Below are 20,092 nucleotides of genomic sequence, written 5' to 3' on the forward strand. Positions count from 1 at the left end.
TACTGTAAACCCATCAACTTGATTACAATACGATCCGCAAGCTGAATTATTGTCGCCCGAACAAAACCGTACTTTTATCTGAACACACCTGTGACTGTGACTGGATTTAACACCTTTGCTGCGGCAGTAACTTTCTAATACTTTCCATTCCTTCGGTACAAGGTCAGTAAACCTGGTATTAAAACTTACATTGTGGCGGCACAAGGCTTAAAGACCTTGTAATATTTAAGATATATTGATTTTATTTTTGGCTTCATGTTAATAGANTTTTTAAAATTATTTTGGACCTACGGAATTTTTTTTTTTAAAACTTTTACGTTGAAAATTTTAGGATGTTCCGCTAAAAGCATATTTTTTTATCTTTCTAGCAAACATTTTGTATCTTGCATCAAAGATAGGAAGTAGATATTTTTTTTCCAAAATCTGCAATTAATAGGGAATCTGTCAAAAAAAAGAAATCTGAGAAAAGTCGACCCAAAAAAAGATAAAAAAATTTAAATACTACTGGGTCATACAATTTAAAAAAATCACAAAATTAACGATAACTTCTAAACTATGAAAAATCGTAGAACATACATGGGGGTGAAATCGATAGGTCTAGTCCTCACCTATCACCTGCCTTCGGCTTGACACCTTACAAGAAACACCCTGTATATACGAGTTACTTTAACAACCTTTGAACTACAAGGCTTGTTATGACTATAACCATAATAGAGACTCTTGAAGTCTAATACCAAGCTTGAGACCATAATTGTTAGAAACTTCGTGATAGAAAAAACCATAGATGGTAGGTATGATGTGAACCTTGAAATGTCTAAAAACATAACCCTCCTTCTGGCGCAGTCGGGTAAAAAGTATTGACCACTATTATTTCTACCCTAAAACTAAGCATTCCGGTCTCATGTCACATAAAACGAACTTAGATAGGATAAGCCTTTGTGCGGAACATTCCGAACGATAAAACTCGCAAACACCCCTTTGATCACGAAACAATTTGTCGGCGAAGGTGGCGATAAAAGAACAACAAACCAACATCTAACGGGCCCAAACGGCCGATTTCAGATGCAAATCTTTAGAAAAAACTGCGTTGGTTAAATAGTAGAAAAGCTATCGTAAGCGAAATTCTTGCTCCATTCTTGAAAGAATTAAAACAAAGTTCGCTGCATAGATCGTTTCATCCACGAAGACGCGCCCCACCATCCTTCCGCTAATGTTTGAGTGTTATCGGTACACGCTAAATCATCCATGAGTGCACATGCACACTACAATAATGACGCTCGGATTGCTCGGATCAAACTCACCGCATTCCGCGCTTCCCTCGGCCAAAAATTGATAGGGCGCGTCTTCGTGGATGAAACGAACTACAGTTCTGTCGTCTAACCAAACTATTTAAACATGCAGCACTAGATCCCTTACAGAGTACCTATAGTTTTTTGCGACCAAAACATCAAAGTCACACTAAAGTAAGGTGTACGGATTGTAGTACAATTCAGTTGAACAGAGCGAGTATTCGCATCTTGAAATCTAGTGCGTAGTACATATTACGAGTATATCGATGCAAGCACATATGGTCCAAACTTTTTTAAATTCATAATAATTATTATTTGTCTTTGTTTATATTTTCTAGGTTGCTTAACTTCGGTAATTGCTTGACAACCAAATCGTTTCAAGCACTTCATCATACAAAGTTTAGTCTAGTCTTTGGTCAATTTAACAATGGGTTAAAGTTGGGATCGTTCTAGCATATCGTACTATGCCGTGAAGTTTTAATTAACTTAAAAAGGTAAAAATATCGATAAAAATTACTAAGAAAATTCATTTCCTTAAAATTACCACTACCATTACCACTTGAATTTGCTTCGGTCGAATGATCGATATGTAGGAAATAAATACGTGTAATTACTAAGAACACCTTTGATTTTCCAACCAAACCATTAAACGGGATCGCCCTTTAATCGAAATTCAATACTGACGATATGTCACAGCTAAACAAGAACGGCCATTCAATAGTAAATCTTCTTTGTTGGTAAAATTAGATTGAATTGGTATTCGAATTTTAGGTAATTTAAGCATCGGTGTTCACAAAAATGCATTGCAGCGTGTGTTGTTATTATAACTCAAAGATGATGTTTTTATCAGACTTAAAAAGTTCGTCTGCGGTTTGGTGTAAGACGACCCAGATTTAGCTAAATAGGCCATCTAAAGAAAATATCCCTTCTTCTTCTTTACTACCAATCAGCTTTATTTGTGTGTGTACGTGTACATGCACATAACGATAGTGTAATGTTTATCAAAACTTTTTAAAAACAAACAGTAGTGAGCCACTACACATGTAAAGCTCACTCGCCTTCGTGATTTGCAACAACTAGGTATACCTTTTGGTGTGATGCTTAAGTGCGCACTGTGCAGGCTGTTATAGTCTAACTGTGGCTAGGCCCGGAAGCACGCGTAGCAAAAGCTTTGTTAAGCAGAGCTTATTAAGTTGATCGCCGGCACACGACAGGTGCGCCTGATCGTTCATTAGGGCTGCCAAATACCGTTTCAATGGATGTTTGTTGTTTCCATAGTGCCCATAGATAAATTCCCTTTAATTGGTAAACTTCGGTTAGCAAAATTATAATATAATTGTATTAACAAACCTTTGATGTGGCGTTAGGTTAATATTGTAACAAATACGTTACAAAAGGAATTTGACAGGCAATGGCGACATAAGACAAACAAGAGGTCGCCTATGACCACATAACCATTTATTGCGCTTGAAGGGATAAAATTCCTTTTTTTTTTCATTTTAATGTTGGTTTTTGTTTCTAAGCTTAGAGCAGAATTACGTATAAACATACCTACTTAATGTAAGTATACAAACGAGTAAAAATGCCATTAATAAAACCCACTATTCTTACATGTACACACAAACTCTATATTTTTCGTCATATTGATCTTATTTTCCGTCTGGAATTCACATTTTACTGACATATTTTTCTTTATAAAAAAATACCATAACTGCCAACCCTGTGACGGCCGTTCGTCCATCCGCTCCTCACTTAAAGCACCTCCGTTTCACTCATACTTCCGCCCGACAATTTGGAGCGAGCCTTAAGCAATAAATTCCATGGCATAAAACCATAAAACATGGAATAAACTTTTATTGACGTTCCAGCATTTTTCCACGCTATAATTAAATTCTAAAGAAAACGTTACTCGGACCGAAATTAGAAGTTTATGTTTGGGTGCCAGTATGGTATGCAACTCATGAAAAATTTACGCTCCTAAAATATTTTTGCAGAAATAATAGTATGCCATAATTGCCATCCTTAACTGAAAAATAAAATAACTGAAAAATACTCCTGAACAAGGTGGGCTGACGACCTCATAAAGGTAGCAGGAAGGCACTGGATGCAGGCCGCTATATCAACCAGCCTTTGTGGAAATTATTGGGGGAGACCTATGTTCAGCAGTGGACGTCCTATGGCTGAAATGATGATGATGATGATGATGATGATGAAAGCGAATAAAGCTTGGGTAGTTCATCGTAGGTATAATCCTTTCCTTATCAAGGCTTCTATGACTCCTACTCACAGCACGTTTTTAAGGACTTTACACACCAAGTCCGGCTTGGTGTCGGTGGTTTTATTTAGGAAACATGTCGACGACTTGAACTCTTTATTACGAGTACTTTTGACAACATGTCAAAAGTCGATGACCAATGTCGCCAGGTCAGCGGATTTAGTGTTTAAACTGAATTACATTCACCCTCATTGGGATTCAAATCCTCAACCTCGATTGACATACGCCCGTATTCTCAAACGATGCTTGCTTAAGTGAAGCAGCACAGCGTTGAATAGAGGTCTGTCACCCGTATTCACAAACATTACTATAAGGTCTCACAGTGCGCGTGGACGCACAGGGTGACACACGAACCAATAACAGAGCTCTATTCAAAGCTGTGCGTTCGATTTACTGCTTCAATTAAGCGAGCATAGTTTGTGAATACGGGCGTGTGATTGGTTCATGTGTCACCCTGTGCGTCCACGACCACTGTGAGACTTCATAGTAATGTTTGTGAATACGGGCGTTAGTCCGAAACGTGAACCTACAGGCTACTCCAACTAGCAACTCTAAAGTGGTCTTCTTTCTTCTTTTTCGACTTAAGACTGTCTCAAAACTTAACCTAAAACTAAAGTACGAAGTGAAAAGTAACAGAGACTGAAACTCGTAGTCTATAAAAAATCAAATTATTTGAAATTAGCTGACCAGGCGAATTTCGTACCGACCTAAGTTCGTTAGAAATAATGTAGGATATTTTTTTAAATCGGTCCAGTAGTTTCGGAGCCTATTCAATACAAAGTAACAAGCAAACAAATCTTTCCTATTTTCAATATTAGTATTAATTTATACCAGAAAGATACGAGCCTACTCGTCGAAAATCATCGGTTTTCCATGGACATAGATACTTACCACGGTTCATTAAGATAACATTAAATAACTGCCACATCTAACCTAGTTCAAATAGGTGTTATTTTGCAACAAAAATGTATAACCTGATACTGTAAACNAATGTTAAGCTACCCACGCTATCACTTGTTTTTGAAGGAAGAGGTGAAAACTAAAAATTAAAAACTTAAATCGTTGTAAATATGCGAGAAATGGGTCAAGCCCCAAATTTAAAGTATTTTCACCGATAAAATTGTCCATTGATCACGCCCTTAAAGTTTGATCACTACATGCCCGGACACACTGTATATTCATCACTTTCCTACACCGGACCCAATTGAAGTTATGCCTTTCGCACGACAAGGAAGACTATAATTTTCTAAGCCGCACGGTAAGCGAGACGTACACAAGGTCTATAGACCTGGTTTCGCACTCAACGTGTTAAAAGATTACCGTTGATGTATTACCTACCGTGATAACGTTCTCCCCTGATAGGTTTATAAATTATGGGTATGTGGTGAACGTGAGGATTGGGATATAGTTAATGTATGGCACAGGTTGTAATTATACTTATGCAATGATGAATATCAATATAATAATATCACGATATTTTTTTCATTTTAGGTAATTGTAATCTTTATTACTACTGTTATTTGCCGTGTGTTTATTGTAATTTTTGCAAAAATAGTAGTACTCAAAATATTTATTAACAAAATACAAAAAACATGCAACCAAATCGAGAACTTCCTCTTTTTTTAAGTCGTTCAAAATGATTTCATATCTAATTGTTTAAATGGAGGTATTCTATTAGGTTCAATTCAATACACCTATTTTCACAATAGTGCAAGACTCTTTCAAACACTAGAAAAATATTGATACAGCCAATGTTTATAAAGTAGTTTCTATCATTCCTATAACCTTTATTATCTTTTGTTCCAGATAAAACAATGTCGGTCTCCGAGTTCAGACGAAAAAAGCTTCTGTACGTGTTCAACGTATTCTTTGGTAAAGTATTAACCAAGTTTGTTCCGTGACTTGTACTTTGTATCAAACTGTATCGAAAGAAATGTATTATTGCAGGCTTTATAAATAGTTCTTTGAGGGGTTTGTTAACAGAAAGAATGTAAAAATAACGTTTTCATAAAGTAACTAGCATTGTAACATAAAGAAAAGAAAAAATAAAAAGAAGAAAAGAAAAGAGAAAAGTGTCAAAAAAAGAAAGAAAAAACAAGATAGTTTTACTACGAGTACATTAATTTTATCCTACATATTTCTGATCATGTTTTACTTCTCCGAAAAACAAAACGTTATCTACATTTATAAATTGAAAACTTTTTGAACAAAATTGCATCGTTTGAGCAATCCCTCTTTTTCAGATGTCAACCAGAGCGGAACCATCGAGAGGAAAGACTTTGAACTGGCAATAGAGGTAAACTTATTTATTAAAAATTAGCTCTACCTGCGGCTTTGCTCTTTAATTTCCTTGATTTTAGTCTGGCTTATAGACTTCTAGTTACTGTTGACTACATTTACCCATACGTCGTCAAATCTGTACTTTTTGAAATAGCCTTTCGTCCGTATTCACAAACATTACTATGAGCTCTCAAAATGCGCGTGGACGCACATGGTGACAAACGAAAAAATCACAGATCTCTATTCAACGCTGTGCGTTCGATTTGCTGCTTCACTTGGCAAGCGTTATTTGTGAATACGGGCGTTATCACAAGAATACACATAAACATGTTATTTCCATATTTTTTGCGATCCAAGTAGTTTTCCTGTTTTCTACCAGTTCTAGTCTATCTCTACAACAAACTCATTTAAATAATTTCAGTAGCTTTATGTAAAGCGTTACAAAGCAAACAGAGCTTACATAAAGAGTAAATAAACAGGTACCTACCATGTAGTAACATTGTAAGTAAACAAGTTTCAAAGGTCGTTTTGGTACTAGCAAAAACGAGGTTATTTTGGCTTTAACAAAACATGGAAATTTTCCCAAACCTTTAGGTAAATCCAGTGTTTTCTTAGAATACAAAATACCTGTTTTACTGTAAAACACTTGTACGTGCTAATAATAAAAGAAAATGTAAATTATTATCATCATTTTATCAGATAAAAGTTCTATTCTTTTGTCCAATTATCCAGATTTTTTGCGAGTAAGATGTTTAAATAAGAAATTTTTATTTTGTGGCCATTTTTTCTTATTTTTATAACGATCTTGTCTCATTTTAAGTTCGAATAAGATGTTGCTCGTTACTTGGTTTAAAAACATTTTTATCTTTGTCACATTCAATGTTTAAAACCCCTTTAATTGAACCTCAAAATGATTGTCTAGTTTACACAGATTCTTTTAATTTTAGATAATTGCAATGAAAATTATTCCTTCTTCGTTAACGTATACCTAAGCATAGGCAGCAACACTTCAAGTTAAGCACTATAGCATTCCATGTCATTGTAATATTGTCTTATTTTTCAACAAAATGTCTGAATGCTGGTGTGCACATTTACATGAGTGGCTGACATTCCATTTCCGCCCTTTGCTATGTCACACACAACGGCCCAAACAAATGAGAAGGCGGGCCTACATTAGTTACTTTGTGGAAATAATACAATCACATGGACATTACCATTGCTTTTAGCCTTTGTGTTTAGTCACTGTCTGTAGTGGATAGAGATGCTTCTAAAAACAAACATAAGACTCTATTACCTATATCCTATTTGATTTTCGGGTAAGTTGACCAGCCAGTGTTAGCTGTATTAGGATGGAAATAAAAAACTTTAGAAACCTTATGAAAATAATACTTACATACTAAAGATCATAGCAGACTTATCAACTCGGAGAGGGATCAACACCGTATCGCATACTGTGGTATCGCTTTTCGCGAGCTGTCATCGCCTTTCGCGCGCTGTCAACTGTCAACAAATAAGTGTGTGTTGCAGTATGGAGTTTCATACAAAGAATACTGACCGCCTCGAGTTGATACGGTTACGATTCCTTTCCGGATTGATAAGTATGCTACGTCCTTTACTCCTATGGTTCAGCGACCCAAAGTGTGTGTTCGCCTCCGATAGATGTCGCCGTTTACTTCAGTCTTGCATTTCATGCCAGTCGCCTGCTTCAAGCTTCTTGCTCGAGAAGCCACATCATCCGAGCGGTATAGCAGTACTTACTGAACTTTGAAATAAGTAGAATCATTATGGTCTTATTGTGTAGCTAATAAAGATTATTTTTGTACAGAAAATATGCAGCCTCCGAGGCTGGAAGCCAGGAGATGCCAAGCACACTGAAACACACGAAATCATGATCAAGATCTGGGACGGATTGAGGAAGAGGGCTGATTCCAATAAGGATGGCCAGGTAAGAACATAATTATGTACTTAATATTTTTTGTTAGTTTCAAGGGTCATTTATAAGGACTAGGCTCACAATTTAACACTATGGGCAAGGACACGTAAAAGTCTCAATATTATACTGTTCCTTTTTTTACACTGACTAAACTCTAAGCGTACCTACAGATTATTAATTTCTTAGATTTCTAAGAAACATCTCCATAAAGACGCAGAGGAATCGATGAAAATATGGTTACTAGTCGAGATTTGCAAAATGTTAAGGGTGCCTGCATATTTACTATTTTGTTAGAAATTGATAATAATCCATTCACTAATTTATTTGTTTACTGAGGACAACCAACAAGACAGACACAAATACAAGCAAAGGATTTTACATAGATATTTTGTAATAATAATATTATTATTATGTTGTTAACCTTTATTTATTTTTATTTTGTTCGCATGTAATGATAGATCTTTAAAAGATCTACCTATATTTTAGTCAGAATAAACTGTGTCAATCTCAGGTAGGATTAACTAGCTTTACTTGCAATTACTCAAGACAATACCTTCAGTTCCTGTTTTCCTCCTAAATTGAATACAAACGTCTAAATCCTTGTACACAAGACACAAGCCAGGAAATTCCCGGGAAATGCGGTTTCCCGTCTACCTGCTGACGGGACGGTAGTTAGCAGCTGTGTTTGGTATGTCACTATACAGCCTGATTGTGTGGTGAGAGGTAAATACCTTAATGTAGATAGATAGATAAATAAAAGGTTTATTTGCAAAACACATTGACACACAATAAGCAAAAAGTAAAAGTAACAAATACACACACAGGAGTAGCAGAAAAATTGTTACATTACAAGCAAAAAATGAAAACCCTGCTCTAAGGTGTAAGTGTGCCGCAAATATGGCAAAAAAGAGAGCTCAGTGTAGATACTGCTATAAAAAGCAGCTCTTGCTTGAATGTATACCATTTTTTTCAACTCTATCTAACCACACTATCAGCTAGATTGCTACTTTTTTCTGCAGATTTACTCGAATTTTGTGTTATCACTAGTAATCTAGGATTATAGTATCTTTTGGTATGTTTACTAAAGAAGTACTGCCTTTATTTCTTGAATCTTAATATTTAGAAATATTTTCAATTGTTGTAAATGCTACAAATGGATAGTCAAAAGTGAATTTCTTGTGGTTTTTTATCTATCAGCCAATATTTTGTTATTATCTTTAGACATGGTTAGAGTTTGTTAAAATTTAAATTAAGTTTCAGAGACAAAGATTAGTAGTAGGTACTTACTTACAAACGAATGATTCGGTGTAAAATTAATTGCGCAGTTTTATTACCTACTTATTGTCAATTTTCTTTTATTTGCGTTTTCAGAAATCCTTGGCAAAAATTGCCACAATGTCTATTTACATTCCCCTAACGAATTGCTCACAAAAAATCTAATTCTAACCTTGTACGGATGAAACAAAACCATACGCCGTATGTCAAAGGCATACTTAATCACGGGGTACTTCCATTGTTAGGTCGCCGTCGGTGAATTTATTACCATTTTTGTGGGGTAATTCGGTTATTGTTATAACGTAGGTAGGTAGCATTGTTAAAAATTGAGTACAAAGGCCACTCGACTTTATTAACAGTCCAATAGGGCAGTAAATCGCGATGTATATAAATTGGGAATGTATAATTTTCAAGCTGAATCGAGGCATAATTTTTACTACAGACTTTTTATTTTGTTCAGTGGCTATGAAAAGCATAACGAATTAAGTTTTTTTTTAGTAACTTTTGTACTTTTATCCGTAGGCTTACTTTTTAGGGTTTCACAGTCAATAATTACCTCTTTATAGTCTCTTTGTCTGTTCGACTTCCAGCAACTTACTTGTAAGCTCAGAAACTTTTTTTTATTTTTGTACTCTTAGTTTTAATCTATGCAATATATCTTTATGATATTAGTTTTATGCCATCAATCCCAAATTTTTAAGTGACCCCTATGAAATCAAAATGCCTGTCAGGTGTTACCATAGGGGTCACTTAAAAATTAGGGATTCATGGTAAAAACGGGCATTAATCTACGCAATTTGAATTATTATGTTTATTAAATGTTCAAACAATAAGGCTCGTTTAGTCGTCCCATCCCCAACACTTCGTTTGGAAAACTTTGAAATTTTGTAAACTTTTTCCATTTTTGTTCCAAAGTATCTTTCTTGTTCAAGCCTTTTTATTAAAATGTCTTGATTACTTTAAGTAGGCGGCAGTTGTTTATCTTCCACGAAATGGGTTAGAGTATCAGAGTTTTCGTTTAAAAAATCCTTGATTAAAAAGATTAGAAATAATGTTTATTGAGTCAATTAAAAAGGTTTACTTTTAAAACTTTGCAAGCTCATAATTTATTCGAAGAAAAAAAATTGTTTCTAAATAATTTACGTCATGCCCCGACTTCAACTGTAGAAAAAAATATTGGAGATCTTTTAGGTATAAGAATGGAATAGAATGTTAATATTTTTCCTCCGTGGAATAAACATTTTGAAAATCTTCAGTTATAGCTAATAACTTAAAGGACCAATAAATAGTTTTTGACAATGTTAAAGACCTAGGCACATAAGTCGGCGTATTCACTGTGTGCTGTGTGATGTAGCCTCGGTGTCACGTTAAGCTCACGACGACTATGTGTATAAGCTTTTAAAAGCTTTACTGGATCTTAGATTTCTCTTTCTAGGTAAATTCTTGCGAAATGTTGATTGTCGTTCAGATTTAGTAATATAAGACGCTACAAATCCTCATTTTCAGGTGCTTGCTTAATTTTGTAACAAGATCTCCTTACGATCTGAGATTGTCTCATTTATTTGAATTAATTGGACAATAATTTGTTCTTGGGCTTGTTTTAATTGTCTTTTAATGTTTACGGGCAGACATCTTTTTTAGATTCATCCAATCTTTGATATCGTTGGAAATATCCAAATAATTACGTGCGTGGGGTGGTTATTAAATGTATTTCAGTCTTAATACTTTGAAAATCCACAAAAGGGACACAATAGCAAAACAATGAATTGCTAAGGTTATTGTTTAGTTTCTTTCAGTCTATTGAAAGGAATATTTTTCATTAATGATATTATTCAAGTCATGATGGTAAAGTGAACGAGCCAAAATCAAGTTTCATTAATTAGATGATATTAACTTTTCTGACAAAATAACTGTCATAAAATGCTGTTGTATAAACATTAATATCTCTTTTCTCAGTACAGTAAATTCGTTCTCTGATATAATAATACAGTTAAATAAATATTCTTGGACATTATGCACTGCGCCGTCCAGTCCCAAATTACGCAGAGCTTGTACTATGGGTACCATACGACGCGGCAACGGATATAAACATACATTTATACTTTTTTTGTAAATACATACATAATATACTTAAAAAAAACACCCGTACCATTACAAATAGATATATGACCAGCGGCCTCTGCCTTATTAGTCCAGTAAAAACCACTACACTATACATAGCGATCTACCAGAATATGCTAAGGACTTTTCTTAAAATTCAAGACTCATAAAAACCCTCTATCCAGGTCTCCGTCGAAGAGTGGGTGTCCATGTGGAACGACTACGCCCTGAACCCGTCCGCAGCCCTCAAGTGGCAGCAGCTCTACAGCCAGTTCATGTTCCAACTGGAGGACGCTAGTGCTGACGGCTCCATCGACTGCGATGAGTTCACCACCGTCTGCTCCTCTTATGGCATCGACCCTCAAGAGTGCAAGGTGGCCTTCAGCAAGATGGCTAAGGTAAGAATAGCATAAGCTGCAAGTCACGGCAGGATCTGTACAGATAGCTTAAGTACTCTACTACCGGCTGCTTCTCCTACGGTTTCGACCCCAGTAGTGCAAAGTGGCCAATTGTGTGCGTAGTTAGTCAGCGTGTGTAGTTAAGTACTCCTCTTACGGCATCGACAACCAAGAGTGCATAGCTGAGGTAAAAAGCTCATCAGCAACACTGCAGCCAGTCCATATTCCAACTGGAAGATGTCAGCGTATCTTGGAACGTATCTTGTTCCAAATCACCTTCGATTCAATTGATAATTTTATATCTCTATACCTTTGTGCCTACCATGAGTTTACGTTAGGTGAGCTCGCTAGCGAATACGTCAAAAAATTCTATGAAGATTTTATTTCTTGAAAGTAGCCACTAGGGGCGCTGCACAATATGTCATACATTTAAATGTCATTTTTTTACGCAGTCGCTAGCGAGCACACCTAACGTAAACTCATGGTAGGCACACTTATCATCTACAGTTCATCCCATGACAAAATCAAATAAAAACATCGTTCGTTCAGCCAAATAAAGTCCACTGCTGGACAAAGGCCTCCCCCAAGGATTTCCATAACAACCGGTCCTACGCTGCCCGCATCCAGGCACTTAACACGACCTCTACAGATCGTCGGTCCGCCTAGTGGGAGACCTGCCCACGCTACGTCTTCCGGCCCGTGATCATACGAGTAAAAACATACTTCAGTTCAATTATTTCCCTGCAGGGCAAGAGCAGCGTATCCTGGGAGGAGTTCCAGGAGCTCTGGAAGGAGTACTTCTCCACTGAAGATACCAACGCCGCCGGCAACTTCATATTCGGGCGAACTAGCTTTTAGGCAGCCAACCATCCACCCCGATGTTGACATACTACCCCTTTTGAAACCCACGACTAAACCAGGGAGATGAGGGCCAGTGAAGGCAACAGCCACCACTTAGAGTAAGGCCGAATAAGGCAGTTCCGGCTTTTAGGCCTTAGGGCGCGGTCACATTGGCGAACGAGCAAAAAGCACCGTCAGTATCAGTAAAATTTTGCGTCTACATTCATCATGTGTCACGTATGCTGCACACAAAGTACTCCTTTGCCAAAGTGGACGGGCTCTACAAAAAAGAAATGCTGCAAAATCATGCCTTGAACGCTTAATCCACTGTCAGGCCTCACAATGTCAATATCTAAATTTGATTTAACGTGTGTCTGTGTTCAGAATAGTGTAATTCCTAATATTTCTCTTAATAGCGGATCGAAGTGAATTTGAATCTCTCAACTTTTAATAACTCGAAGCTCAAGCATTTACTAGTGTTTCTCGAATTCTTAGATTCTTGTGACAACGAATCGATTATTCACTATTTCGACATTAAATAGCATATCTTGTAGTCATATCTAATGATAATTCTACTCGTATTACTATATTGTTCCGCCACTTGCTACCCGAATTATAGACTTTCTTTTGTATGCAACCTTACTTTATGATAATTTCAATACTATATTAAGTATTAAGCTATACCACCAAAATTATTGTACCAACTGATCTCATGATGTACGAAATGAGAGGTTGTTAGATACACAAATAGCATTCTATTAGATTTAATTTTCGTGTGTATTTTAATCGTCTAGTATTAGAAATAGTTAGATTTTTCAAAAATTACTGTTAAATGGCCGTAGTTTCAGTGTGTGTAACAACCTTTACATTTTACATACAAAATTGTTAAGTTTTATATTTTACCTGTTAATTTGTCTCAATTTTAATTATTTAATGTTTACTCAATTTAAGCTATGAAATTTTATCTTGTTATGTTGCTATGAAATTTATGTATCTACATAATAGATTAATAAATGTATGTAAATAATATACTTGTGTTTATTTTTACCCCAAAAATTCCTAGAAATAACACTGAAAATAAACTGAAGAAATAGGAAACATACATTTTAATGAGCACTAGAATTCAGTACAGTTCGTGAGCGAATATTCTTGCGTGAAAAGTGCTCGCGAGCGAATTCTCTCCAGCCAAATTCGCGAAGTTATAATGCTTCCATTAAGTTCACGCTTTTATGGACCAAAATATACTATAACCAGCTATCAAAATCCTATATCAATACCCTGATAATATGAATATCAACACGGTTATTACCATTCTAGGAATAATATCCTGGGGAAATAATACCCCGGATATTATGGGTCGTAAAAGGTTTCAGTGTATAATAAATACCGTCGACTTTTCGCATAGTTACGAGTATAAGCACGAATGAGATACCTTAGTATAAGTATTGTTTTCACTAACACTATTGATATGTACTTTACTAGCATTAAATTGCATTGTGATCTATTATTTTCATGGAAAGATAATAAATTCCTAGATAGACCTTCACATGCGTTGAGTTAAATACAGTCAATCAAGGATCAAAAGTTCAAAAGTGTATGTTTTTGTATAGTAATGACATAGTTACACGAATGAGAGATGCAGGCCGCTATCCGCTACTAACCGGGCAATATGAAAATCATCAAAGAAACCTAATAATGTTCAGCAGTGGACGTCCTGTGGCTGAAATGTTGGTAATGATGATGATGTTGATGACACACTGGCGTATATAATCTTAAAAGTTCTTAGTATCATTTACTTCTTGAATAACTTGGTATTTTATTACACATGATTTTTTTCTACGTGATTGTCATATAGACTAAGAGCTAGTGAAATAGAAATAAATCTATATCTATTATATAAAAGAAAGTCGTGTTAGTTACTCCACTTATAACTCAAGAACGGCTGAACCGATTTAGCTGAAAATTGTCAGGGAGGTAGTTTAGAGCCAGGAGAAGGACATAGGATACTTTTTATCCCGTTATTTATTGCCATTAAGGCGGAACAAAGTTCGCCGGGTCAGCTAGTAGTTTATAAATGACGTAGGTCTGGCGTCCACCAGCTCTTAGTCTAATACTATTGTTGTGCAACAAAACTGTACAGTTAACTGTACGTTTTCTACTTTGCTATTCTAATACTTCTTGCCACGTCTTTATCGCGTCAATCTAGCCTTTGCAGGTTGATTACTTTGCAGTATTACTAGACAATCGATATCGCACGAGGTCATTATACTGCCTTGGCTTGCTGTAACATTAAATAGCAGTTGGTATAATTCCTACTAAAGCCTGGTCCGTAAGCACGTAGAATTTTTTCCAATGACCCCAAGCTATAGGTAGCTTGGGGTCATTATCGCTCGCGCGTAATTGCTAGTAAATGTTGCTGTCGCGCTCGCACACTCACTGCGGGCGCGCGTCGCACAGTCGCGACAGCAATATAATTACGCGCAGGCTTTAATAAACAATTAAAAATATACACGTACCGAAAGTGCAGCGTATGACGTTCACCCACAAGATGGACCGACGACCTTATAAAGGTAGCAGGAAGGCGCTGTATGCAGGCCGCTACCAATCGTTCATTATCTTTGGGTGAGGCCTATGTTCAGCAGTGTACGTCATGTGGCTAAAATGATGATTATGTTGATGAATGAAAAATATTATCATAACGCTAAGCTAATGAAGCATTTAATGTTGTCATGATGATTTCAAGAAGAAAATAATGCAGCAGATGTTGGTAGGTATTAGTAGAAGGAATTTCACACCTCCGATAAAATCTGAAAATGTGACATTCACTAAAACAAAGTGTTTTTGTATGGAGTTTGATAGACCTTTGTGGTTTGTTAAAGTTAAAGTAAGAAGGTGCAACCCAGCCTTAGCTTTCTGATGCCAGTACTGAAATTGTGTCGTTTACTGGTCGAAATATAAAACTAAAAACTGAACGTCTACCTTGCCTTCAAGTGAATTTTTTCCTTCTTGTGACCCTTAATATTATTTAACGATAACTGCTTCACTTGTTCATAAAAATATGCTATCAAAGTTTTAATTAAAGGTCTGAACATTTTGAGGCGCAGGCTCGTTAGCAAAGGGGCTTGAGATTGACAGCAAGATAAATAACGGTAATAGAAAGTTATTAATTAGTTATAAATATAAAAGATTAAAAGCACAAAGCTATTTTTCAATGTGTAGTATCTAAATAAAAACACTAAGGCTGGGTTGCACCATCTTACTTACTTAAACTTTGTCAAACGTCAAAAATCTGTCAAACTCCTCACAAAAAGCACCGGATATCGTCATAGTTACCGTTAAAGTTAAGTGGTGCAACTCAGCCTAAACTTTTTTATATTCAAGGTATGTATTTACTACAAAACACTCTCTTTACTCGATCATCATCAAAATCAGGTATCCGTCTGCTCGTTTGCCTCCTGTCCTATAAAAAAAGAAAAACTCTCTTAAATTCTTGTGTAAAATAAACTTTGAAAAATCTCAAGTTTCGCCTTTAGAAAACATGTAAGAAAAGTAAGTTAATATAACCAAGAACTTTATTTTAATTAGGACGAAATCATCCCCAAAGTTAACTAAACTTTTTAATTATTCAGCTGTTTACTTTCTTTTTACAACATAATGAAAATCTCTCTGGAATGCTCAAGCAATTAAAATTAAGTTTAACTTGGACATCTTTTTGTTGACTTTAGTTAAATCTGTGTCAACATCAAAGTTGAGGCTGACTGATGACGTCATTGAGATTTCATTTGGTTTCCGAAATTGAATGAAACTTTAAAATAATATTTCTTCATTGAAACAACAAATTGACTTTACTAGAATCTGAAATTGCCTCTTGTCTTACATTATAATTCCGTTGGTTTAAAAACGTCCTAGGTAACTACATTAGTCTGGACTTTACTTATCTTAGTGCTCTTAAAAAAAGACTAAAGAGTTTTATGACGTTTTACGTGGTGCATCAATTTAAGTTCTTGAGTGGCAACCACGGGCCGGAAGCCGTAGCGTGGGCAGGCCTCCTACTAGGTGGACCGACGATCTGGCGAAGGTCGTGGAAAGAACCTGGATGCGGGCAGCGCAGGACAGGTCGTTATGTAAAGCCTTGGGGAGACCTTTATCCAGCAGTGGACGTCATTTGGCTGAAAAGAACTAACGAACTAGAGCTAATTTATTGCACAAATTACTACGGCTTACCTACCTGTTGAAATCAAGCACCTAATTTCGTAAGCACCTTATGCCTACCATCAATGAAAACCAAATCCTAACCTTATAGCCTTCGAGGCGAACTCTTACTCGTCGTTCTTAGGGAGGAAACGGAGCTGTGCGGAGCGGAGAGAAGTGGAAATAATGAAATCTGATTGGTTTTTCAAAACACTTTTTCGCTCCACTCCGCTCAACCGTGGAGGAAACCAGGCCTTAGTCGTTGAAATCGTGCCATTCTAATAATGGAAGTGAGCCACAGTTCGATTTGCAATTAAGTCTCAACAGTCGCTAGAACATTAGGCCTGGACTAAGGTAGACCGAGTTTTAGTTCTAGATCTAACTTTTATAACTGGGGCAATAATTGACTTAGTTTGACTGCTACCAATGGGGCCTGATTTTACTGAATATTATATATTTCTATCTAAGTAACCAAAACCTATAAATAAATCATAATACGTGTTACGATCCAATAAGTAAGAAAAATTAAATATACTTACCAATAAATGTCATAATTATGTTGACCCAATTAGACCTCAAAAAGATAAATAATACCTATCCCAAATATGTTTAGAGGAAAACCATTTGGTTTTCGAAATAAAGTAAATAATTTGTTTTTGAAAAGAGAAAATTATATCATCCATGTTTTGCCGTTCAAAGTACCTACATAAATTATTTCAGAGTTCAATTGGATCCATAATACAAGTTAAATCAGCAAGACTACACAGATAAAATACGTTGCAAATAAACGTATTGAAAAAATGTTCAAACCTTCTTCCTTCTTCTACAGGCAGCAAAGAAACAAACAAAAAAGAAAAAATCGTATGTTAAGAAAATCTAGTAGGTCATGCTAGGGAAAACGGAGTCAATTGTTTTTCATTAATCCACGAAATATGAAAAGACCTTCAAGTTTGACTTCTTAGCGGAAAAGTGAAGGGTCATGTTTAGCAATTTTATTTTATTTGTATGTATTTATTTAATCGAATATTAACGGTAGATTTTTATTATTGTTTTCGTAAAAGTTTACTTCAAGTTCTCTTTAAAGTTTCTTTTAACATAACTGCGTCAGAAGGAGGGTTATGTTTACAAAGAAGGAAAATGCTCAACTTATTTATTTATACTTAAATGCCAAAATATTAACATAATTGTATCTTACCTTACCAATAACACCTTTTGTAAACATTATGGAAGCAATAAACTATTGAGTATTGAGTATTGAGTATAGGCGAACTTAATGCCATAAGGCATTCTCATCAACTTATCTATGGTACTGGAATTGGCCTCAACAGGATTCGAATCTGAGGCGCTTACCTACTGCGTCCCAGAGTATACTGTCCCAATTTTCATTACGTGTCCAATGCCGTAAGGGATCAACAGAAAATATAATCCGCGACGGTTTTCGCCTCGTTACGCATAGAAACGTTACAAAGGCTTTGTTAAATTTATTTAGAAAGCCTTTATACTGAGACAAAGATTCGCCGAGATGTGTTCGTTCGGTGGAAGAGACATATTGCCTAATGAGGGGAACGAATAAAAAGGATGCTGTGTGCTGTCCAACGAATTTATAGAAGCTGTAAGTATGATTTTAGAAGTGGTGTGGAAATTAACCATATACGAGCCCCCATGGTGTACTGTTAGTCGGTTGATGTCTAGACTCTCTTGTACCAGAGATCTGGGTTCGTTCGTTATTAAAATATTTGTTTAATTGTGTAATATACTATTTAAGTATTCAATCTGCCTAAAATTTACATAAAGTTCTTTATGATGACGAAAGATTTACTAGAATGTACTCGCCTACATCTATTATGAATCTTGTGGATTTTTCATACCACAGCTTGCATTATGAACTGACAACCAGCAGGTGTTAGTAGAGTTGCAGGAAGTTCTAAAATGCTATGGTTTGGAAGAAAAAATAGTAAAATGAAGATGAATTCAAAAGTGTAATTATAGGTTTTGTTACCAAATGTTTTTGATGCCAAATGTTTACTTTTTAGAAAGATTTTCTTAGAATACAGACTCAACATTTCACTAGTTCACAATATTTGAAAGGAACCCCGTTGACTGGGGTACCGGACTTGACCAATTTCCTCTGCAATAACTTTCTTTGACCAACTTTCAAAGTTTTTTGCCAGTTCATAAAAAGGTTTCCAATTTTCTTTGTGCGGGCATGAGCATCTCATATATCTGTCAGTTGAATTTTCTTTTAGTACAGCCAGCATGTCAGTTATACAGACTAAAATTTAGTTTCTTCCGCCACTTCTCAAGAGGGCCTCAGTGCTGCATAAAAGCTTTGACTTCGAGTATCAAAATTGTGCGTAAGTATGACAACTTTATTAACAGTAGGGGGAAAAATCTGCTCAGTTTAGTTGGTGGTAGGGCTTGTTCTAAGTCCGCCGGGCTAGATACCACCATCTTATCTAAGCCTGGGTTGTACCATCTTACTAAAAGACTTCAAAAGCCCCGGTTAAAGTTATAGTAACCGTTAAAAGCGCAAGGTAGTGTAACTCAGCCTAAGCAGCCTAAGTCTGTCGCCATAACCATGTAAGTTAGCAGCATCGTTGTTTTGACAGTTGGAGGTAAGATTTTCCAGTCAACCTAGGGTCTGATCATCCTTTCCATCAAGTGAGATGCAAGCTAAGAAAAGAAGAAGAAGAATTTGTTGGATTTGAAAACAACAATAACTTAACGCACCTGTAACTACCCCGGGGCTGCGGGTGTCTGTTGGCGGAGGTAATCACTTACCATCTGGTGATCCGTCTGCTTGGATACAAAAGAAGTAAAATAATATAAAATGATTACCAAAAAGAAAACAGATGTTGATCAATTTTTTTCTCACAAGCCTGCATCATTACCCCCGAATACAAACAACAGCCCCTGTTTTTTTACACAGTCCACAGCACATCAAGCCACACATTTTCGTTGCAAAACATCCCTTACCCCAACTACATAAAATGCCAGTGTCAAGCTTGATATGCAGTCGTCTGTGTACCGGGGACTTTCAGCTAATGCGAACCTTAAATCTTTCATAGTCACTCCTGCGATATCCCAACCCTGATGGGTCTACGTGATAACGCGACCCTCCTTTGACCTTTAGTTCGGTCTTTATAAATACTGCAATAATGTTATTTGTTTTGCTAAACTTCTTTTCTTTTATCTGAGTGTAACAAGTAAACTCCATTATCCAAAAAAGAAACAGAGTTTTAGAAAATAGTACAGTATTTTTTTTACTTTTATACCTTCTAGAATTAATAAGTAACTTATTGATTATACGCCATTTATACTGTGATCAGAAGAAACAAAATAGGTGTTATTCAAATTTAAAAACATTTCATAAATTTATTGATAACGAACATTTTTGAAAGTGTTAAACCATAACGGAAAGTAAAGAAAATTTTGAAATGTAGGTGTGGAAAATGAAGGAAAAAATAATACGCTTACGTGTACCAAATAATAATTTTCGTACATTGAGTAC

General features: G+C 35.9%; 1 protein-coding gene across 1 annotated transcript in view; it reads left to right on the top strand.

Moving 5' to 3' along the window:
- Scp2 (Sarcoplasmic calcium-binding protein 2) overlaps positions 1–13,203 on the top strand; it is a 53,393-nt gene extending 40,190 nt beyond the window's left edge. The window contains exons 3-7 of the mRNA XM_028318557.1: positions 5,371–5,436; positions 5,808–5,860; positions 7,670–7,789; positions 11,338–11,550; positions 12,298–13,203. Of these exons, the coding sequence (XP_028174358.1) occupies positions 5,379–5,436; positions 5,808–5,860; positions 7,670–7,789; positions 11,338–11,550; positions 12,298–12,408 (555 nt within the window). The 5' untranslated portion in view covers positions 5,371–5,378 and the 3' untranslated portion in view covers positions 12,409–13,203. The remainder of the gene's footprint in view (positions 1–5,370; positions 5,437–5,807; positions 5,861–7,669; positions 7,790–11,337; positions 11,551–12,297) is intronic.
- The last annotated feature ends 6,889 nt before the right edge of the window (positions 13,204–20,092 follow it).

The sequence above is a fragment of the Ostrinia furnacalis genome, unplaced genomic scaffold (assembly GCF_004193835.3).
Source record: "Ostrinia furnacalis isolate ACB-3 unplaced genomic scaffold, ASM419383v2 OfSCF6932, whole genome shotgun sequence".
NCBI classification, from domain to species: Eukaryota; Metazoa; Arthropoda; class Insecta; order Lepidoptera; family Crambidae; genus Ostrinia; species Ostrinia furnacalis.